This window comes from Lepidochelys olivacea (assembly GCF_965140295.1).
Source record: "Lepidochelys olivacea isolate rLepOli2 genome assembly, chromosome: 3".
NCBI lineage: Eukaryota > Metazoa > Chordata > Testudines > Cheloniidae > Lepidochelys > Lepidochelys olivacea.
In genome coordinates this window covers 62,951,656-62,974,858 of record NC_140413.1, presented here as the reverse complement: position 1 = coordinate 62,974,858, position 23,203 = coordinate 62,951,656, and the positions used below count along the sequence as shown (strand labels likewise).

General features: G+C 42.9%; 1 protein-coding gene across 2 annotated transcripts in view; it reads right to left on the bottom strand.

Moving 5' to 3' along the window:
• TTK (TTK protein kinase) overlaps window positions 1–23,203 on the bottom strand; it is a 99,980-nt gene that overhangs the window by 29,312 nt on the left and 47,465 nt on the right. For both annotated transcript variants that reach the window (XM_084623177.1, XM_084623176.1), the window contains exons 10-14: window positions 22,874–23,000; window positions 20,789–20,967; window positions 20,434–20,573; window positions 14,903–15,029; window positions 12,613–12,705 (exon numbers count right to left, since the gene is read on the bottom strand). In XM_084623177.1, the coding sequence (XP_084479303.1) occupies window positions 12,613–12,705; window positions 14,903–15,029; window positions 20,434–20,573; window positions 20,789–20,967; window positions 22,874–23,000 (666 nt within the window). The remainder of the gene's footprint in view (window positions 1–12,612; window positions 12,706–14,902; window positions 15,030–20,433; window positions 20,574–20,788; window positions 20,968–22,873; window positions 23,001–23,203) is intronic.

The following is a 23,203-nucleotide window of genomic DNA, read 5'->3' as shown; positions in this document are numbered from 1 at the left end:
TACTTAAGATGGAGCAGGTAATTGAGGATGGACTGCACAGGTGACTGCACACGCTCCTCTGCCCAGCAGGAGAGCTGCCTCCACTTTGCCAGGTAAGTCGCTTTGGTGGAGGGCTTTCTGCTTTGCAAGAGGACCTGTTGTACCTGGCTGGAGCAGGCCCTTTCCTCCGGGTTCAGCCACTCAGCAACCAAGCCATGAGGTGGAAGGAGGGAAGGGCAGGTGCAGGAGCAGACCGTGGTCTTGCGAGAAGATCCAGACAGTGGCCATGGGGGAACCAAGGCCAGGTCCATGAGCGTGCCAAACCAGTGCTGGTGAGGCCACGTAGGGGCGATCACGATGACTCTTGCCTTCTCTCTTTTGACGTTTGCTAGGACCCTGCTGACCAGCGGAATCGGCGGGAATGCGTACATTAGATCTCTTTCCCACGACAGATGGAAGGCATCAGAGACTGAGTTTCTCCACTTGGGGAGCTCCCCACCTTCAGAAGAGTACCTGGATAACCTCCGGGTGGAGTGACCCTCATGGGGAGAGAAGGACCTGCTGAGGCGATCTGCCAGGGCATTCCAGACACCGGGGAGCTGCGATGCCCCGAGGTGGATATCACTGATATGGGTTTTGCCCAGGCATCTCAGACAGCTACTATAAGGATCGCTGATGGGAATAGTTTTTTTACAGCGATCTCAGGATTTGAAGCCTGGGGATCGGGGCATGGCCCGTTCCTAGGCTAAGTCCCATCCGGGACTAACTAACTAACTACACTAAGGGATACGAATAACTTTTACTATTTACAGGGAAAACTTTGAATCAGACTGAGAAAGAAGAAGCTTGTCGAAGCAAGATGATGTTCCAGCACCGTCACTGGCGGTAATAAGAAAATGAGGGTAGGGGGAGCTGGCAACATCCCTTATACCATGCCATACAGGCACCACCCCAGAGGGCACCGAGCGGTCCCCTACGGATACCACTGAGGGAAAAAACTTCCAGAACTGGTGCATGTGGTGAGCACACACACCTACAATGGAACGGACACGAGCAAGCACTCGAAAAAGAACCAAACATTCACATTTAAAAGAAAAGCCAGTGGAATTCTTCCAATGGAAACAAGAAGAAGTGAAGGGGCAAAAGAAAGTATTGCACACTGCAGTAACGTTTAATGAAGATTTGTTAAAAACATCATATCTGATGTCCCTACACATAGCTAAATGCAAATCACCATTTACAGGTGGTGAAGAGCTAATCATGCATTCAGTAATAGATGCCTGTCACAAAGTCTTGGGTAATGCAGCTGCCAAAAAAACAAGCTGCATTCCACTGTCAAATGATAATGTCTCGCATCAAATCACTGATATTGCAGAAGATTTCAAAGCTCAGTTGATAGAAAGGGTGTGGGAGTCAAGCTGGTTTGCAATTCATTTGGAGGAGTCAGTGGACATTTCTAATGCAGCATTTCCTATTGTTTATGTGCGTTATGCCTATGAAGGCGTTTCATGTGAAGAACCCTGCTGTGAAGAACTGCCACAAAACACACAAGGTGCAGAAATGTTCTGGGTCCTAAACAACTATGTGACAGGACACGGGCTTGAGTGGGACCACTGCGTTGGAATTTGCACGGATGGAGCAGCCACAACGTTAGACAGACATTCAGGGGTAGTAGCAAGAGTGATGGAAGTTGCACCAGTTGCTCAAGCAACACACTGCTTTATTCATCAAGAGGTCTTGGCAGTCAAGAAATGATCTCCAGAGCTTAATGATGTCCTTGGTATAGTTGTTAAAATTGTGAATTTTGTGAAAGCAAATGGACTAGTTCTCGCATCTTTGCTGCAACGTGTGAAGAAATGGGGTCCAAACACCATCGCTTACTATTACACGATGAAGTGCAGTGGTTATCCCATGGCAAAATATTAAACCGAGTGTGTGAACTTGAAGCCTTTCTGTCTCAAAAGAGTACCCTCTGACAGTATACTTTCAGGATTTACAATGGCTTGCCAAACTTGCATATTTGGCAGATATATTTGATCACGTTAATCAGTTCAATCTCTCTATGCATGGAAGTATATTGAGTGTCTTTGTATTGGCTATCAAGATCACAGCCTTTAAAAAATAAAGCTCAAGTCTGGAAAGAGAGAGTCAGGCACGACTGTTATGACATGTTCCACATCTTTACTGTCATCATTAGCCAGAAATGCAAGAAATGGGATCTGCTTCTTCTATGTGAAATAATTGTATCCCTTCTAAAATCAGTTCTCCAAAAGTTCAAGGACTATTTCCTATCAGACTCTGATCCACGGAAAGGAAAGCAATGGGTTCATGAGCAATTCTCCTCTCTAGAAACTGAGACTTCTCTTTCACCATCATTGGAGGACAAGTTGTTGGAACTGTCAAGTGATGAGGGTCCGAAGTTACAGTTTCATGAAGTTACTCTACCTGTTTTCTGGATCACAGTCAGAAGTGAATAACCACAACACAGTGAACTCGCTGTCAAAACTTTGCTCGTGTTCCATTCCACATACCTCTGTGAAATTGGATTTTCAGCAATGACTGCAATGAAAACAAAAAACCGCAATCAGCTGAGCATTGGAAAGATGCTCCAAGTGTCCCTGTCAAATATTCATCCCCGGATTGAAAGACTTGTGTCTACAAGATAGGCACAAGAATCTCATTAGCAGTATGGTGAGTGAATCCATCTGATTATTATTATTGTTTTAAAACTGAATCAATTGAATTATCTATTTTAAAATGGAGGTATACAATTGCAGACAAAGTTATTGGTACCCTTCATTTGAAACAATGTTTAAAAATCAAATTAACATTTTCATATCACATAATTGATTGAACTGGACTTTATTTTAACAAAAACAGAACTGGAGTATTGGTCCTGTGTTGGTAAGAAAGAAAGAAAAATGCCTTACATGCAGATAATACAAAAAAAGAAGTATCTGGCAATATTGAAAAAAAGAGCAAGAAATACCAGTGAAACACCATTCATTTTTTTCCCCTCTCAAACAGTCCATGACAGTTTAGGATGACAGCAAGCCAGTCCCCGGTATCAAAAATGTTGAGAAACACTGTTCTACAACATTCTTGGAGCTGAGTAGAGGCCAGGGGAGCACCAGATACTGAAAAAGATCCTGGCCTACCACAAATGAGAGGAATCTCTTGTGAGGTGGGTGTATCACTATATAGAAATACATATTCTAGAGGTTGAAGGCAGAAAACCAATCCCTTGAATCTAGAGACGCAATTATAGCTTCCAGGGTCACCATCCTGAATTTTGTGGATCTCACAAATTTGTTTAGGAGTCTCAGATCTAAGATTGATCTCCACTTGCTGCTCTTCTTTGGTATGAGGAAACAGTTCAAATAGAAATCCTTTTCCCTGCGTTGAGAGGGTGCTGGTTCTATTGCTCCTAACCAGAGTGTTTATTTTCTGCCTTACTAAGGACTTGTGAGAGGAGTCCCTGAAGAGGGGCAGGAAAGGAGAACAAGGAGGAGAGAGGAAGGGAAAGTCAGTGGTGTAGCCTGATATTGCTTCCAGCACCCATTTGTTCAAGATGATATATTCCCATGCACGCTGTAAATGGGAGAGTCAGTTTCCAAATGGGTGAAGGTGGGCAAAACAATGAAGCTGGAAGGTTAATGAGAGGGGAATTCGAACCCTCAAATGTCCCATCAAAAGTGTCATTTCGATGACGAAATCTGTTGTGAAGCCACATCAGATGGGTTTCTAAGGTCTCTTTCTCTTGAACCTGTGCCTCCTTCCTGGGAAATTCCGTGGGTCTCTGGAATCCAGAGAATTGCATAGGGTAGGATCTTTCAGCTGTTTGCAATCTGCTGACCTTCCATTTGTTTGCAAGAGTGTAGGTGCCTAATGAGCGAAAAGTGGTCCCGGAATCTTTAATAGTATGTAATGATTTGTCAAGGTTCTCTGCAAAAAACTTCAGTTCATCAAATGGGAAATCCTCTACCATATTCTGGACTTTGTGGAAGCCAGACAATTGTAGCCAGGAAGTCCTATGCACCATCACCACTGTAGAAATGAAACAGGCTGCAGTGTCTGCAGCATTGAGAGCTGCCTGCAACAATCTTCTTGCCACTAACTGTCCCTCAGCAACAGTGACCTGGAATTGTTCCCTTTTATCTGGAGAAAGGTGTTCAATGAAAGACCCACACTTTGTGTAGTTGGTGAAGTTGTACTTAGCTATCAGCACTTGATAATTCACAATCTCTGTTGGAGGGGGTGGATTTTTAACAGAGTTGTTTGCCTTCCTTGTTCACTGTGTCAATAACCAGAGAATTGGGAAGTGGGCGAAAGAAGAAGAATTCAGAGTCATAATGGGGACATAATATTTATGGTCAGCCCTTTACAAATGGGTGTCATTGTAGCCAAGGTTTGCTAAATGGTTCCAGCAGAGACTCATTAATAGGGAGGGCAATTCTAGAGGGTATCACAAAGTGCAGAATGTCCAACAGCTTGTGTTGGGATTCTCTGACCTCCTCAGGGGGTATCTGCAGAGAGTCTGCCACCTGCTTAATGAGGTCCTGGAACTGCTGAAAATCATCAACCATTGATGGTGGAGGAAGAGGCATCAGAGTCTCATTCGGCAAAGAAAATGAGATTGTGGTTTGAGGCGTGGCTTCTGTGTCTACCCTGGTCTCCTGTTCCTCGGGAGGAGGAGCTTGGAACGCTATATTATCCTGATGGGATAGGGTTGGGGCCCTAGAAAATGGTGGATAAGCTGGCCAGGGATCCCCATATGGCCAGAGGTCCACATGTGGGAGGGAGTGGCATCCCAGGGTTGCTCCCATCAGAAGTCATGAGGCCCCAGAACAACATCTCTACCCTTTCATGGGAGAGGGTTAGCATAAGGGTGCATCCGAGAATCCTGCAATGAAATGGAAGAAGTGGAGGGAAGTTCATAGTCACCATTCTCTTCTTCTAATGGAGGAGCTCCCACAGAAAAGGGAGGCGACGGTACTGGGGATGTAAAAGGAACTGGAGACCAAAGATTCTTAGTACTGAAAGGTGCGTGGTAACTGCCAGCAACAGAGACTTTGGTTCAGCAGTCACTGTTAAGTCTTTTTGGTACCTAAAATCCTGGGGTACTGAATTGTGCTGCAGCACTGATAGATGTTGCAGTACCAAGTGGGATAATGGCATTGAACAGCGTTGTGGTACCGGGTGTTTGTCCTTTTCTGACTGTACCAGAGGCTTATGGTACTTTGTAGATGGCACTGAAGAGGCTGGAGGCATACACAGTACCATGATGGAGACTAGAGTCAGGTACAATGGTACCGATCTGTGCTTAGCGACACCCCAGCCAACAGCACCAGATTCTTCCCAGAGCCCTGTTTACCTTGAGTACTGCGGTGTTTTCTCGCCTCACCTGCATCAGAGGAGCCTCTTAGTGCTATCGTACCAAGCCTTGAGGAAGGTATCTCCAAGGTTATAGATCTGGCCAGAGACAGAGGTCTTTTTGAGGGAGAATCCCTGGAAGGGGAACTAGAGAGCCTCATCTTAGAGGATCTGGAGGAGAACTCTGAGGATTTCTCCTTTCTAGGAGAATGTGGCACTGGCTGGCAGTGGCAACCCAGTTCAGTGCCACTACCCCACTTGGTACCGCATCATATATTGGTGCTGCAGCATCACTTGGTACCACAACACCTATTGGTACCACAGGACTTCACATACGTGATAAATGGGGGGGGGGGGGCGTGGAAACCCCTGTTTATGAACACCCAGTCAGCCAGTTAGCTGTAAAATCCCTCGGTGTCTGTTCTCTGCTTGTTTTATCTGTAAAGGGTTAACAAGCCCACAGGTAAAAGAAATGGAATGGGCACCTGACCAAAAGAGCCAATGGGAAGGCTAGAACTTTTAAATTTGGGAAAGAAACTTTCCCTTTGTCTGTTGTTCTCTGGGCTGCAGGGACACAGAGCAGTAATGTTGTAACCTGCTTTAAGCCAGGTATGATTATAGATTATCAATTCATACCTTGAACCTACTTATCTGGAGCCTCAGATATGTAAGTAAAATTAGGGAATGTCTAAAAAGACGTGATTAGGGTTATTTCTTTTATTTTTTATTTTGGCTTGTGGATCTCCCCTGTGCTAACCCCAGATGCTTTTGTTTGCTTGTAATCTTTAAGCTGAACCCCCAAGAAAGCTATTTTGGATGCTTGGTTTTTGGAATTGCTCTTTTAAAATCTATCAAAAGTCTAAGTTCCAGATGTATTTTTTCCCTTTTTGTTTTTAATAAAATTTACCTTTTTAAGAACAGAATTGGATTTTTGGTGTCCTAAGAGATTTGTGCATGTTGTTTGATTAGCTGATAGCCATAGCTAATTTCCTTTGTTTTCTTTCTCAGCTCTTCCCTGGAGGAGGGAGGTGAAAGGGCTTGAGGGTACGGAGGAATCTCCAAGTACTCCTTCCTGGGTTCAAAGGGGTTTTTTTTTGCATTTGGGTGTTGGCAGCATTTACCAAGCAAAGGTCAGAGAAAAGCTGTAACCTTGGGAGATTAATTCAAGCCTGGAGTGGCACATATTAATTTTTAGAATCCTTGCAGGCCCCTACCTTCTGCACTCGGAGTGACGATTCAGCCTTGACAACATATCAGAGAGACTTAACAGTTACTGTTGATCCAAAGTCCCCATTGCTGGCAGGTGGAAGGGATGCTAGAAACTCCCAGAGACAGATGTCTTAAAAAGGTAAAAATTGTTATCACTCGTATGTCTAAGGAGCCTTTGAAAATTTAACTCCTAAAAACTAGATAAACAGCCTCTCGGGCATTTATACATGATAAAGCTGGGGTGGGGGGCCGGGGGGGGAGAAGGAATCCTATTTTTAATTTTTGTTGACTCTAGCCTAAAATTTTCAGAGGCACTTAAGAGATTTAGGTGCCCAACTCCCACTGACTTTAGTCATTATTTGTTCAGAGCTTTGTCACATTCACTAAGCAGTAAAAAAGGATGCACCTCTTCTATTTTTATTGGTTTCTCTTCCTTCCCCATCCTCCTCTCTCCATTTCCTTTCCCCTTCCCTGTCTCAGAAAATCTCCTGTCTTCTTTTCTCCGCATTTCTTTCCCTCTAGCACAGGGGTTCTCAAACTGGAGGTCAGACCCCTCAGGGGGTCGCGAGGTTATTACATGGGAGGTCATGAGCTGTCAGCCTCCACCCCAAACCCTGCTTTGCCTCCAGCATTTATAAGAGGAAGTTACTCACCTTGTGCAGTAACGATGGTTCTTCGATGTGTGTGTCCCTATGGAGCTCCACTGTACGTGTATGTGTGCCCCTGCGCCTCTAATCAGCGATTTTTGGTAGCACTGTCCCATTGAGCCCACGCATGTACCCTTCCTCCCTCGTGGTCTGTCTCAAGGCTATTTAGCACTGCATGGATGAACCTCCTTCACTTCCTTCTCTACTGCAGAGCCCTATAGAGAACTCCGAAGTAGAGTGGAGGAGGGCGGGTTGTGGAGCACCCATAGGGACACACATCTTGAAGAATCATCGTTACTGCACAAGGTGAGCAACTTCCTCTTCTTCTTCTTCGAGTAGTGTCCCTATGGGTGCTCCACTGTAGGTAACTTCCGAACAGTACCCACCACTGGAGGCTGGGACTTCGGAATGGAGTCTTTTACGACAGAGAGTACTGTGGAGTCGAAAGACGGTGTCAGCGGCCAAATCTTCAGTGATCACATAATGTTCTGCGAAAGTATGGGCAGAGGCTCAAGTCATTGCTCTATAGATTGCTGAGATGGGGTATTCCTACGGAATGTAATTGAGGTAGAAACTGACCTTGTGGAGTGCGTATGGACTCTGGACAGAAGCAAGTTGCACCCTTGATAAGTGATTAATGCAGCTAGAGACCCATCTGGATAGTCTTTGAGACGATATCACAGAGCTTTTGGATCTTTCAGTGGACGAAAGGAAGAGTTCAGGGGATTTCCTGAAGTCCTTAGTCCTGTCCAAGTAGAATGCTAATGTCCTTCTAATATCTAGCATATGCACAATTATCTCCCAGTTGTCAAAATGTGGTTTTGGGAAAAAACAGGGAGATGAATCTGTTGATTCATATGGAAAGTGCAGAGAAAGTAGGGCTATGGCGTTAGAGTTAGTTACTTTGTCTTAAAAAAAAAGGCTGAATGATGAATGTGCCACCAGGGCCACTATTTCTCCTATGTGCCTAGCTGAGGTGATGGCAATTAAAAATGCTGTCTTCATTGACAGGTGTAAGAGAGAACAAGTTGCCCTGGACTCAGAGGAATGTCTAGTCAAAGCCCTGAGAACTAGGTTAAAGTCCCAGGCGGGAGCAGGTGGTATCACATGCAGGAAGAGATTCCCAATGCCCTTAAAGAACCTACGCATTAATGGGTGAGCAAAGCTGATTTTGCTGCGAGATGAACCTTAAGGGAGCTGAGCGAGAGTTGAAAATGTAGTGCAAAATCAGAGGTAGGAAAGATGAGGTTGGGTCTGTGTGTTTGGAATGACACAAACTTGGAGTCGTTTCCATTTTGTAGATAAGTATGCCGAGCGGTCAACTTTTGGTTGTGTTGCAACACATCTTTCAGCTTGTCAGATGATTCTGCCTCTAAGCCTTGGAACTAAGAAGGAGACAAGCCTGGAGGTGGAGGACCTGCAAGCTGGGGTGAAGGGTCAGCCCATTGTTTTGAGAGAGCGAGTGAGGGATGGGCTGAAGAGAAACAGGAGGGCATACTGCCATCTGTGTCAGGAAATGGAGCCAGACTTGTCATGGTCAAGAGAGGCGATCAGAATAATTCTCGCTTTGTCTCATTGAATTTTCAACAGAATCTTGGATAGAGTAGGAAACTGGGAAAAGACATACAAGTGGGTCCCTGTCCCATGGGAAGATGAGGGCAACTGCCAGTGAATGTTTCCCCAGGCCAGCCCTGGAGCAGTAACAAGGACCTTTCTTGTTCCGTTAAGTAATGAAGAGATCCATAGTCAGGGTTCCCCAGAGGGCAGATATATCTTTAAGCACCCTCTGAATTCAGTACACACTCATTGTCGTGAGAAAAATTGCAACTGAGACTGTCGGCTATGACGTTCTGTATCCCTGCTAGATAGATAGGCGAGATGAGCTCATTGTGATGGGTGCATCAATTCCAAAGCTTGAGTCTTGTAGAGGGAAGGAGATCTAGCAGCTCCTTGGTGGTTTATACAAAACATACAGGTCACATTAAGTCCATCATGACCTTTGTGTGTTCTTTTTGATGAAAAGCAGAAAGTGTGCACAGGCACTCCTGACAGCCCTTAGCCCCAAAAGAGTGATATGGAAGGTCATTTCTGTGGAAGGCCATTTGTCTTGAACTTTGTGGTTGTGTAGGTGATCTCCCTCGCGTATTAGGGAGACCTGTGTCCCAGGGTGGTGAATGTGGATAGCAAGAGGAATGCTCTCGCTTGTACTGCATCAAGGTTGGTGCTGATAAAGTCTAGTCACTGAACCGGGGTTAGTATGCTGCTACAATGAAGAGAACCTTGGAGAATACCCTGTGTGGAGCGGTCTGTACTGAAAATGATCCTGCCCCAAAGGTAAGCAGTAGGAAATCTCCTGTACGATGGTTGTATTGAGATACGGAAGTAGGCACCCTGTAGGTTCAGGGCTAGAAATCAATCTCCTTACTTTACAGCTGGTCCTAACTGCTCTGAAGTAGGGCAAGGTGACTTCCGAGTGGCGTGACAGGTATATAGATGGCAGCTGATGCTGCAAGGTATCATTGTTCAGGCCCTTGACTAGCTCATCAAAAGTGCTTTTAAAAGAGGCAGTTTGAGAGGTCACGGACTGGAGTGCAGACTGTTCCCAGTTTTGAGCCCTGGTCCTCTTACACTGGCTCATAACAGCACTGGGTATTGAGAAGATTGTGACCTGTGGTGTGGTTGAGAGGTATATCTTCTCTTCTGTCCCACAGTGTAGATTCTTAAGGAGTGTAACGTGGTCCAAGAATCCTTCAGTATGTGGAGAAAAAATCCATCTTCTCTGCAAAGAGTTTGGTCCTTCAAACTGGAAGTCTGTAGCTCTTTGGGCAATCTAGAGAGGTGTAGCCCTCCCCCCAAAACAAAAACAAAACAAAACCCCACAAAAAAGCACAACACAACCCGCCTTAGTACCACTGTCATGGAGACTGGGTGGGCATCTGTAACAGCTACATCCAGTGCTGTCTCTAGGACCAGTCTGGCTATTAAGTGACCGTTTCTAAGAATAGTCTGAATTTGTTCTTTTTGGGTTTCCAGTAATGTTCCAGAAACAAACTGGGTTTCCCATAATTAATAAAATTGTATTTGGCCATGACAGTTTGGTAATTTAGGACTCTAAACAGTAATGTCGATGAATACGCCATCTTGCCAAGCCTGATCGTATGGAGTTGACTTGGCATCATGTTGCTTGCTTCGTGCATTAACCACATCCGCTATGATAGAGTTGGGTTGCGGATGTTGAAAACAAAGTCTGCCTCTTTGGGTAGAGATGTAGGGGTTTTTTATTATTATTAGTATTGTTTTTTGATTTTCTACACTCTGATACTGGATGGTGCAATGGAGGCTGGTGTCTGCGAGATGACTTTGGTAGGACAAAAATTGCCTCGTTAATTGGGAGGACAATTCTAGATGAAAAGGTGGAGGAAATTCTGCACACCCAACTTGTGATGTGTATCTGCCACCTCCTGTAGGTTCATTCGGTACCCCAGAGGCATGTCCATGGTATGTCGTCAGTACCGATAGTTGGGAAGAGCACTCCCTAAATGAGAGTTTTGTTGTGCCCAGTACAGAAAGTTTATTGGTGCCATTATTTTAGAGATGGTACGGTAACTGTCCCTCTCTGGGTACTGAGGCCACAGGTCTCCAGAGTACCAGAGCACAGTGTGTTACCATGGGCTCACGTGGTACCACAGAGGAGTGTCTGTAGTATGTTGTCAGTATCGATGGTTGGGAAGGTGCAGAACACTTCCTATATGGGAGTTTTGTTGCACCTGGTACCAAATGGTTTCTCTGTGCCGCTCTTTTAGAGATGGTATGGTAATTGGGGCGGTACTGTTGCCTGAGAGCATGACTGTGGAAGCCTCTGGCGTTTCTGGAACCCTGCTCTGGGGACTTGCTGCAGACCAGAGCTCACAGCAGGAGACCCCTTCTCGGGTGCCTGCTTCAGAGCTGCTGGTGTCCTCCTGCTGAGGTCGCAGCTGTGGGGAACCCCTCTGGCTGGCCAGTTGCTCAGAGGAGCTTTTTTTATGAGCCTTTCCAGGGGGAGTCTACTGGTGGCTTTTTTTTTCCTCCCCCCCTCCCCACTTCTCCTCTTCACCACTCGACCCCTTTTGAAGTGAAGGTTCTGTGGATGATCAGCACCCACGGGGTCCCCTGCAGACTGAAGTGTTTTCTCCATATGGAGAAGTTTTAACTTCAGCTCCCAGCTCCTGTGAGGCTGCCATTCTAGCTGTGGCAGGTAAAGCACTTCTGTGAGGCTCTCCCAGGGACAGTGAGAGTGTCTGGCCATTACAGGAACTGACTCCTGGCAGGAGAGGCACCACTTGGAGCAGAAAGACCCAGGCATGCCCCTGGGCAGGGGTTGTCATCCTCTAGCAGGGAGGAATGCAGAAGAACAGCGTCTTGTCTTTACTTTTTTTTCCCCCCAAACTGAAAATAAAAAATTATGAGACTACTAGATTGGTGGGGGGAAGAATGCCCCCAGAAAGGGCAGGAAACTGAAGATCTTTCCTTTTTCTCTCTCTCTCTTTTTTAATACCCCAAAAAATAAAATAAAAGAGAAACACTAGCCTAATTACTTTTAAGGAGAACAAAGGTAACAAAACAAACACTATTTATGCTAATGACACAGATAAGGAAGAAACAACTGCTCATTCCGGTAGAGAAGGAAGTGAGGGGGGTTTGCCCACGCTGTGCTAAATAGCCTCAAGGCAGACCAGGAGGGAGGGAACATGCCTGGGCTCAATGGGACACTGCTACCAAAAATCTCCGATTAGAGGCATAGGGGCATACATACACCTACAGTGGAGCACACATAGGGACACTACTCAAAGAAGAATGGTGTTAAATGTATTAAAAAGTGCTTTTAATTTATAAGGGGGTCGCACGCAGAGGCTTGCTATGTGAAAGGGGTCACCAGTACAAAAGTTTGAGAATCACTGCTCTAGCATCTCCCAGGTCTCAACCCAAGGTGCTTCACTCCCACCTACTGCTCCTATTCCATCCACTAAAGTGACCAGTGATTAAAGTCACTAATGTTCACATTAACAGGTCATCACTGGGCTTGAAAATTGATATGGCAATTAGATAATAGGAGCCATGGGTGTTCACACCAGTCATTATTTCAGGCTGTCTGCAGACTCAGGCAGACATTATTATAGTGGTTAAATTCTGGTCACATTTGGAATGTTCCCCGCAGCCAGGAGGGCTAGAAACTAAGCTTTCACTTAGTAAAAAGTAAGATTCTGAAGAATCCGAAAGTATTATGCAGGTCACCTAATACATCATCCAGGCTGTCTCTGGCAAATGACCTATCTGTTTGACACCCATGATCTAAATATTTGAACAGAAGTAGTCACATTACAAATAATGGGCTCCATTAGTCTTAAAGGTTAAAAAAATCTCCTACCTTACTCGAGCCACCGCTACCTATTTGTTTTAATATGGTGTACACTCTTCCTTTAATGGCCAGGCATTCATTTGAAGGTATAGAAGCTGAAACCTGCATACAGAAAAATTTAAATGAAAATGGCTATTTGTGCAGGTGCTGTGAAACTTGCTAGAAGCTTGCTCATTAGTACTGTAAACATTCCAACTGCACTGCAAACATTCCAGGCCCTGAACAGGAGTGCTGTGGGGGGAAAAAAAACCAAGCTAATTTAATTAATCAGTGTATATGCATCAAGGGACAAAAGTAAGATTTCATGGGCAATCTTACTTCTGGCATTTCATAAGATGCTACTTGATGAGACAGCTTTAAGAACAGTTTTAATTAATTTTTAATAGCTACAATCTTATGTTACATACACACTTTCTTGACCAGATCAGAGTTGTGTCATTGAGCCACTCTGAAATTTGCCTTTGGATTACAAAAATATGCACTAGTTTAAAAAAAAAAAAAAAGTTGTATTTAATTTAAAGTGGAAGCAGTATGGCATTTGTTTTATGAAAACACATATGGGCGTCAGTTTGAATTTCAGCCAATGGTAGATTTCAGATCTAGATATTGAGAAGCCCTCTTGACTAAAGTAAGGTTGTGTGATTTTAGCAATTATCAGAATTGGCAGACTTCTACTGTTAGACATGATCAAGATTTTCGGACAGCAACATAGACTTATGAGATAACACTTACTCCCCCAATGGAAATTTTGAAATCTTGATGAAGATTATCACAGTATTGCTAAGTAACAATACAATTACAAAAATCTTTGTGGCTTTCCCTATCAAAGCACTTAATTCAGGGCTTGAAAAATCCATCCAACACTTAATAACTTGAGCACTAAAAGGACTTGAGGACAGAAATATATCTATATGTAATGATACTTCCCATGTATCCAAAGCCAACCCTTGCATTTAAAAGAATAGAACAATATTGTACAACGTTCAGTTCATATTTTGCCAATTCACTTTTGTTCAGTAAGTTTAAAAAAGCTTACTATGTTCATTATTTCTGTATACTTTCTTTCCTTTTTTGCCTTTATGCACCATGATCTATTATATTAAAGTAAAAGTGTCATGTTTTCCTGCACTGTTTCTGGAGTCCTAACGTTTCCTTTTTTCCTCCTTCCACTCCATTATACTCCTCCTTTCTCTCTGCATATTGTGCACTTCATATCTATCTCTCATGTTCTCTCTCCCCCTCTCCCCTCCTTCTCTTTTCTGACTTATCCCATCAATTTCCCCCCTCCCCCTTGCACAGGGTTTGAAAAAAGAGGAAAAAATTCTTAGGCACCTAATAGCCAGAGGATTAAAGTTAAGAAGATGGGCCCCACTGCCCAGCAGTAATGCCCTAGTGTGAAGTCCAGCCTACTCCCCAGCCCCATAAGTAGTGGGATTCCTACCAGGATACGGTCCCTGGGCTCTTAGTTATTCCATTTTTCAGATAGTCACCTACTAACATGTTTCTGAAACTGACCCCTCAAATCACACTGGCTACTAGCAGGGAGGAGGACCATAATCTCTATATTTGCCTTTTCCCTCTGCCTCCCTAAGCCTGCTGGATGCTGTGAAGGTGGAGGTTTCTGCCATTCTACCCTTCTGCTAGCCTCTTTGTGGATTTTTCTCAGCAGCAAATAGCTCCAGTACCTCCCAAACCTGAGCAGAGTGAAACACACCTTATTCTTGCCAGTTTTGTCTCTGTCCAAAAGGGTCTAAAACAACAGCAGGAAAAATCAATAATAGATAATTCTACTTTAATTCAGTTGCATGTTGCAGCAGAGATATACAGGAGCGAGCTGTTGGAAACCCGTGAAGACATCACCGCATTTGTATTAATTTACATTTGGAAGACTACTTTCACAACTGTAAAGGATTAAAAAGTCCTCCACTCCACCTTTAAAACGAAGCTTAGATTTCACAGATATTGACTGAATTCTCCAAAGAAATCATCTTTTTTTATATGGTTTAAGGCATTTTTTGAGCCTTGACCTAATGTAGTTAATATATATGTATCAGCAAAATGGCACAGAGGTAGAAACAGTTATTCTTTTCTAATTAGAGCATTATGAACTCTACCTCATTCCTGCTCCAGGTAGGTGATCTACCATAGCCTTAGACACTAATGTAAAGTGAACTAAATCTACACAAAAAACCACATCCACTTCTCCCTTATTGAATCAAGATAAATATGGGGCTGAAAAATCTTGGAAACAGATAAAATATTTTTCAAATACAAGGAGATACAATTCAGGTTACATTACCTGTAAGTCAATTTGGCTTTGAAATGGAGTTGCTGGTGTATGTGGCTGGAAATATGGAAACTGATTATATGGAGTGGATACTTGACACGCTGGTGGGAAGTCATTCTTTACAACTGGAGTTCTGAAACTGTGGGAAATATTTTTCATAATCAAATAGAGGTTTGTACCTAATCAGAATTACTGCAAAAATATAATAATAAATAATAATACTACCACCACCTAGCTATTTATAATATTTTACATAAGTAGACTCGAAGTACTTCAGAATGGGAGGTAAGTATCATTCACATTTTACAGATGGGGAAATTGAGGTACAGGTCAAGTGACTTGCCCACAATAACCCAGCAGCAGAACTGGGAATAAGAACCCAGGTCTCCTAATTCCCAGTCCAATGCATTATCCACTAGGTCACAATGCCTAGTTTGAAAGTAGGTCTATTACAAGTTGAAATCTGTAGTACTTCCTAAAATCAGGACAGTTTATCCAGTCTGTCACTGAATGCCTATGTCACTACTATATTCATGCTCCTATTCATTAGTAAAATTTACTATACATAGGCTCTCAAACTTGAGATGAAAAAGTACCTCTCAAATGTGAAGTACCTTTAAGTAAACACAAATAATATTTAATCTTCAGAAATATTTCATAAATGTTAACTAATTGATCAAAACACCTCCCTGAGGTATTATCCTCCTGCCCAAAAAAACTGGGGAATGAACATACAAAATAGTTAGAAAACCTAATCATGTTCAGAGGCAGTCTTTGTGTCAGAGCTATATCTGGAACTCTTTAGTTTCAAGCTCGCAATCTTTTACTCAAATTTACACATTTTAGGATTAAGAGACTGGTCAAGATGTAAAACATAAAAATGTGAAGAAATGAGTGCCTAAAGTTGGTCACCAAGGTCCATATTATGGTACCCAAGTATAGACTTAGCAGGTTTTTAGAAGTCTTGGTCACTCTGTGTATGTCGATGTATCCAGATAAAAAACACATTAGAACAACATTAAGATTGCAGAATGAAACACTCAAAAGTTAGGAAATGCCAGAATTAAGGCTGACTGTATAGTCTTTAGTTTGGCTATCTTAGCATCATAGAATATTAAGGTTGGAAGAGACCTTAGGAGGTCATCTAGTCCAATCCCCTGTTCAAAGCAGGACCAACACCAACTAATTCATCCCAGCCAGGGCTTTGTCTAACTGGGTCTTAAAAACCTCTAAGGATGGAGATTCCACCACCTAAGTAACCCATTCCAGTGCTTCACCACCCTCCTAGTTAAATAGTGTTTCCTAATATCCAACCTAGACCTCCCCCATTGCAACTTGAGACCATTGCTTATTGTTCTGTCATCTGCCACCACTGAGAACAGCCGAGCTCCATCCTCTTTGGAACTCCTCTTCAGGTAGTTGAAGACTGTTATAAAATCTCCCCTCGCTCTTCTCTTCTGCAGACCAAATAACCCCAGTTCCCTCAGCCTCTCCTTGTAAGTCATGTGCCTGAGCCCCCTAATCGTTTTCATTGCCCTCCGCTGGACTCTCTCCAATTTGTCCACATCTCTTCTGTGTTGGGGGGACCAAAACTGGACACAATACTCCAGGTGTGGCCTCACCAATGCCGAAGAGAGGGGAGTAATCATTTCCCTCAATCTTCTGGCAATGCTCATACTAGTACAGCCCAATATGCCATTGGCCTTCTTGGCAACAAGGGCACACTGCTGACTCATATCCAGCTTCTTGTCCACTAGATAATCCCCAGGTCCTTTTCTGCAGAACTGCTGATAAGCAAGTCAGTCCCCAACCTGTAGCAGTGCATGGGATTCTTCCTTCCTAAGTGCAGGACTCTGCACTTGTCCTTGTTGAACCTCATCAGATTTCTTTTGACACAATCTTCTAATTTGTCTAGGTCACTCTGGACCCTACCCCTACCCTCCAGCGTATCTACCTCTCCGCGCAGTTTAGTGTCACCTGCGAACTTGCTGAGGGTGCAATTCATCCCATCATCCAGATCATTAATAAAGATGAACAAAAACGGCCCCAGGACCAACCCCTGGGGCACTCCGCTTGATACCAGCTGACAACTAGACATGGAGCCATTGATCACTACCCGTTGAGCCCGACAATCTACCCAGCTTTCTATCCACCTTATAGTCCATTTATCCAATCCATATTTCTTTAACTTGGTGGCAAGAATACTGTGGGAGACCGTACCAAAAGCTTTGCTAAAGTCACATCCACTGTTTTCCCCATATCCACAGAGCCAGTTATCTCATCATAGAAGGCAATCAGGTTGGTCAGGCATGACCTGCCCTTGGTGAATCCATGTTGACTGTTCCAGATCACCTCCCTCTCCTCCAAGTGCTTCAAAACAGATTCCTTGAGGTCCTGCTCCATGATTTTGCCGGGGACTGACGTGAGGCATATATATTATGATACAGTCTTTAATTACACCCCAACATACTATTTTTTCCATTGGACCCTTGCCTCATTCAGTGCACAGAACTGTACCCACTGAACATGTAATCACTCAATATTTCTTTTAACCATCATCATTCAGTGCAGCCCAATTATCATTTACTGCAAGCCATCCAAATTCTTCACTGAATACAGAATTATTCATTTCCTTATGGGTTTTTCTATGGTGCTCTCACTAAAGTATCCAAGTCCTTCACAAACATCAATGAATCTTCAAAGCATCCCAGTAAGGTATATTATCCCCACTTTACAGATAGGGAACTGATCATCTCTGTGTATGACCAAAACTGGGGGAAGTGTCCATTAATTTTAGACGACCAACTTGACACAGCTCGGACTGAGTTTTTGGTTTTGTTTATTTGTTTAAAATTACATAGAGGTTTTTTTTTTTTTTAATAGTACTTAGTATGTTCAAAGCACAGCTCCTTTTGACTACAATGCTCAAGCCTTCTGAACATTCAGCACCAAGAAAATGAGGAAGACAACTAGCGGCCAACTATGAAAAGTCTGGTTTAAACAACTTGCTCAGCATCACACACAAACCTGGTGGGAGAAGTGAAAATGGAATCCAGGATGGCATTCAACTACCTCACCCATGACACAACCCTCTCTCTTCCTGAGTTCTCTACTTCATTCAGATCTTCCAACTTCCACAACAAACAAGGCAGGGGTGTTATAAAAAACCTCATTCACTACACAATTCGGATCCCTTCCCAGAGCACAGTCCATGAATATAGAATCACATAATTAAAGAGCGTCAATGCATTTTCATAAGGTGCCTAATTAAAGGTTGCACAGGCAACCTTTAATTCTGACATTTCCTTACTTTTGAGAGCTTAACTTTTCACCTTTATGTTCTTTTAGCACTTTTCTGCACATCAAATGCTGCAACAGCGCCACTGTAGCACTTCACTGAAGATATTACCTACGCCAACGGATATCTCCCTTCAGCATAGGTACTCCACCTCCTCAACAGGCAGTAACTAGGTTGACAGGAGAATTCTCCCATTGACCTAGTGCTGTCTACACCGGGGGTTAGGTCAGCTTAACTGCATTGCTCATAGGGTGTGGATTTTTCACAACCAAACAACATAGTTATACCGACCTAATTCCCTAGTGTAGATCAGACCTCTGTGTAGTTTTTTGTTTTAAGTTTCTGAAAAAATTCTATCATGTGGAATCATATTGATTCTGACATGGGGTCATCAGCTGAGCTGGCACAGCACAGGATCCACAGCACAGATCTATATCGTTTGAACAAACAATAACTGGTAGCAGTAATAGGCTGTTTGCTTCTGTGTTGACCAGTTATTAGAGGAGACACTTTGCCAGTGGGTTTCACAGCTATATGCTTAACTGCAGAGGAATGCCAACACTTAGAAATCCTGGGATCTAGTCCACATGCTGGATGGAAGAGTGCTCTAGTCGTCGTAAACCCTTCTGCCCTTGTTCTCCCATGGCTCCTTTCTCTTTTCTCCCAACACCCACTCCAGATCCTACCACTTCGTTCCCAATACATTAACCCACTCTTCAAAGGTACTGTTCCAGAAAGGAAACTCAAGTTCAACTACGCCAGAATCTATAATACTGGTTTCTCAAATTTATGCAGGTTAATTATTCAAGCCAATATGGGTCTTTTAATCAATCCCAAAATTAGGGATTCAAAAGAAAGTTAGGTTTCAGAGTAGCAGCCGTGTTAGTCTGTATTCGCAAAAAGAAAAGGAGCACTTGTGGCACCTTAGAGACTAACAAATTTATTTGAGCATAAGCTGTAGCTCACGAAAGCTTACGCTCAAATAAATTTGTTAGTCTCTTAGGTGCCACAAGTACTCCTTTTCTTTTTAAAAGATAGAGTGTCCTTTATTAGTGACCAGATATCAATGTTTAAGTGTTTGTAACAAAGACCCATTGTTTAGATTTAGTATTGAAGTCCTGATTTTGGAACTTGAAGCCAACAAATTCCTTATATTCTAAAATCATTCTGATTTCTTAGAGTGCTGTGCTGTTCCTGATATCACGCATAAAGATGCATAGAAATCTTTTCTGGCATCTTTTACTTATGGGGGAATTCTGCGCCACTGTGCATATGTAGAATTCATGTCCAGCACAGAACCCTCACCCCTTCCCCCCAAAGAAAAGACATTCTGCCTGAGAAGTGCTGCACTTCTGCCTTTCAGAGGCTGCTGGTACCAGAACAGCCAGCTACATTCAAACAGCACCCTTCCCACTCAGCCAGGTTAGGACAGAGAGGAGCAAACAAGACTACTGGGGGCCACAGACCGGGGTTCAGAAGCTAGAGGGGTAACAGCATTGAGCCAGTGGCTGAATGGGAGGGGTGCCAGAGGGCCACAGGAAGATGGGAGGCAGGGACACATGGGGATGGTGGAAGGGGGCTGTAGGACACATGGGGAAAGGAGATGCAGGATACAGATGTGCCTGACTGAATGGAAGAGGACTGGATTCAGCCAGGATCTGCATGAGGGAGGCTTCCTAACTCCCTAACAATCCCTCCCTCCCCCCACCCACCCACGCCCAAATAAAACCCCTATTCCATACTTCTCCCACCCATACACAACAACCCTTCAGGTTCACTCCCAGGTTCCTTCCCCCTCTTGCTCAGCTCCTCCATTACCCCAACTCCCCAAAGCCTTTTCACTGCTTCTGAGGGGTAGGAAATACATTTCTGTAGTGTAGTTTAAATGAATTACTCAAAGTTCTGTATTAATATGCCTAGTAAGGAATCTGTCAAAAAAACCCATTACCTGAATCTTTTTTGTGTGTGTATTTTTACAGATATACTTGCTGACTGGTAATTTATTTCAAAATACCTAAGTAATTGAAATTGGCATGATTATATTGTGTTATTTTGACAAATAAAATAGAAGAATTGGTAGAATTTTAAAATATTGTGCAGAAAATTAAGTTTTTGGAGCAGAATTACCCCAGGAATAGCATCTAAATATTTGCAATTTAGAGGCCCTAAACCAAATTATCTTAATAAAAATATTACAAATTTATTATGGTAAGTCCATTTAAACACACACATTAAGAGATATTACCAGGCCATATAATCATTCAGCGTGTTGTTGCTTGGTGTTCCACAAAAATACACTGGATCTTTTCTTTTAGGAGCAGCTTCTACTGGCGATGATCTTTTTGAAATGGGAAGGATAGGCTGTTCAAAACTTGATCGCTTTCCCTAACAACAGTAAAGTAGGCTATTAGTTCAGAAATTCCCAGGGAGAAGAGTAAGAGCACATTAGTCTCAATTTTTTGGTATTACTTAGTGAGCGTGAGCTTTTATGTAGCACTGTAGATTTCTGCATCCACAGCAATACCTAAGAAAACAAGAGAAAGTGACTAGACAAAACCACCACATTTTACATTTCCTATACAAGAAAAGAATGAAGTCACCTCTGTGTAGCTCTTCTGTGTCACTTCTGGAATCTCCCATTTCTTTGCAGATGTTACACAATTTAGTTTTAACCGCTCCACTTGTTTTCTGTTACTTCCAAGAGAACTGGACTGTTGCTCATGACTTTCCAGATACCTCAACTCTGGTATCCTTTGCTTCTGATGCTGCACATTGGTTTCTGAAATAAGTCATTTTTCTTCTATTATTAAAGGAGACAGATTTTAAATAAACCAAATTATGTGCACCTCATTTTCTGGGTGCTGAATTTGACCTAGAGGTCTGATTCACAGAAGGGGTGAGTGCTCACATTGGCAAATAAAGTTTGTAGGAGCTGGGTTTTGATCATATGAAGTGTTCTATAATGGCAGGTATTTTGAAAAATCAGATTGTAAGCATCTCACATTGGGCACCCAAAATTAGTGGACACTTTTGACTTTAGTGTTTGTGCTTCAGTTCCCCATTAGTAAAATGGGGCTAATACCCCCTGATCTCACAGGGCTGTGTTGAAAATAAGTGTTTCTGAAATATTCAGATACTATAGCGATGAGGGACACATTAAAAACCCATGCAGAAATGAATAATTCTGTCTTCAGAGCAGGGTTTGAATAGTGTACAGTAAATAAGGCATGGGGCCACACATTGAATAATGGAGGAGAAAACAAAATAATGAATCGCTCATTAAGTGAGTGACATGCATTCTGCACCCCGAATGAAGCAAGGGGACCCTATCGAAAAACTGTGTATGATTAAGGCTACATTTTAGTCATAAGTATTTTTAGTAAAAGTCATGGACAGATCACAGGCAGTAAACAAAAACTCACAGCCCATGACCTATCCATGACTTGTACTATATACTCTTGAGTAAGTCTTGGGGAGGGGAACGGCCCGGGGCACAGCCTGGGACCCCTGCTAGTGCTGTGGGGGGGGGTTGGCGAGGCTGGCAGGTTCCCTACCTGGCTCCACGCCTCTCCGGAAGCAGCAACATCCCTCAGATCCTCAGTGGAGGCCTCCTCCTAGGAGCTGAGAGATGTTGCCGCTTCCGGGAGGCCCCTCCCGAGGTAAGCGCTGCCCAGAGCCCTCACCCCCCCACCCCACCAGTCCTGAGACCCTCACCCAAACTCTTGCTGCTGCTGGGGGGATGGGGGAGCAGAAGGCTGGCCACTGCAGAAGTCACGGAATCCATGACTTCCGTGACAAACTCGCAGCCTATGTACGATTGTGTAATTAAAGATTGTATAATAATGCATATGAACATGGGGGCCATATTATAGTTGCACAGACATCCTCAATTCAGGCATTTCTTAAATTTTGAATGATTGATTTTGCAATCTTAATGTTCTTTTAATGTATCTATTATATAAATAACTAATGCTAAAAAGAATTTTACCTTTTGACGGTTTCTGCAACTACCTCTAATCAGCCTTTGAGTATATAGACTAATCACACTGTTATTTTCAGATAATAGAAGTGGGTGAGTTGTGCAGTTTAAAAATGTTTTACTGAGTGTGAACCACTTTTTGTAATAGATTTTTGCTACAGACACACAATGCCTAAATTGTTCTGATTTTAATAGGCCCACAATTTGGTAGCAGGTGTTTTCATGACTGATTAAATTCTGCTGTTGGAAATAATCAGAAGCTAGCAAGAGGATTATTACGCACTTTGATAAAATGTATGTGTGCATTTTGTACCCAATAAAAAAAGTAAATAGGAGCAAAAGAGGTGGTTGCAAGTATCCTTCATTTTCAACACCTTGCCTACTCACAAAAAGCTAACAAGGACAGAGTAGATGAACATTATATACAGGCAAATCGGTTACAATTCCAGCATGCAGTGGTAATAAGTTATCAAGCTTCGGTTTTAAATATATTTACAGTCCTTTCTTGGAAGGTTGACTTTGTCCAACCTCATCCCACAAAAAATAAAGAGGAATCTGTATTTTTAAATTCTTCCCTAATCACAAAAATAGTAAGTATTGGCTAGTTATAAGGTTCCCTTTAGCAGACATTCTACAAAGAACAGCCCACTTAAAATGCTTGTTCCATTTTGGATTGGTAAAAATTTAGTCTTATTAGGACAATTACCTTCTTTTCTTTTTGTTGCAAGACTTAAATCTGTTTTATTTTTTAGGGTTACAGTTGATTCAGTTGCAGTCTCTAAACTCTCTTCATCTGATATCTGTGATTGTACAGAGCTTTCATCTTGAAAGGACTAAAGAAAATATATATTTTTAAAAGCATCAAGGACTTAAACACAGTATCTAAAAGTAATTTCCTTATGATAACAGTTTGCCACTGATACACCCCATACCAAACAAACCAAACATTATTAGTTCTAAACTTTAAATATATGAACACACAGAAGTTTACACCTGTGTAATCTTTCCAATTATTACCCTTCTCTAAATGTTTCCT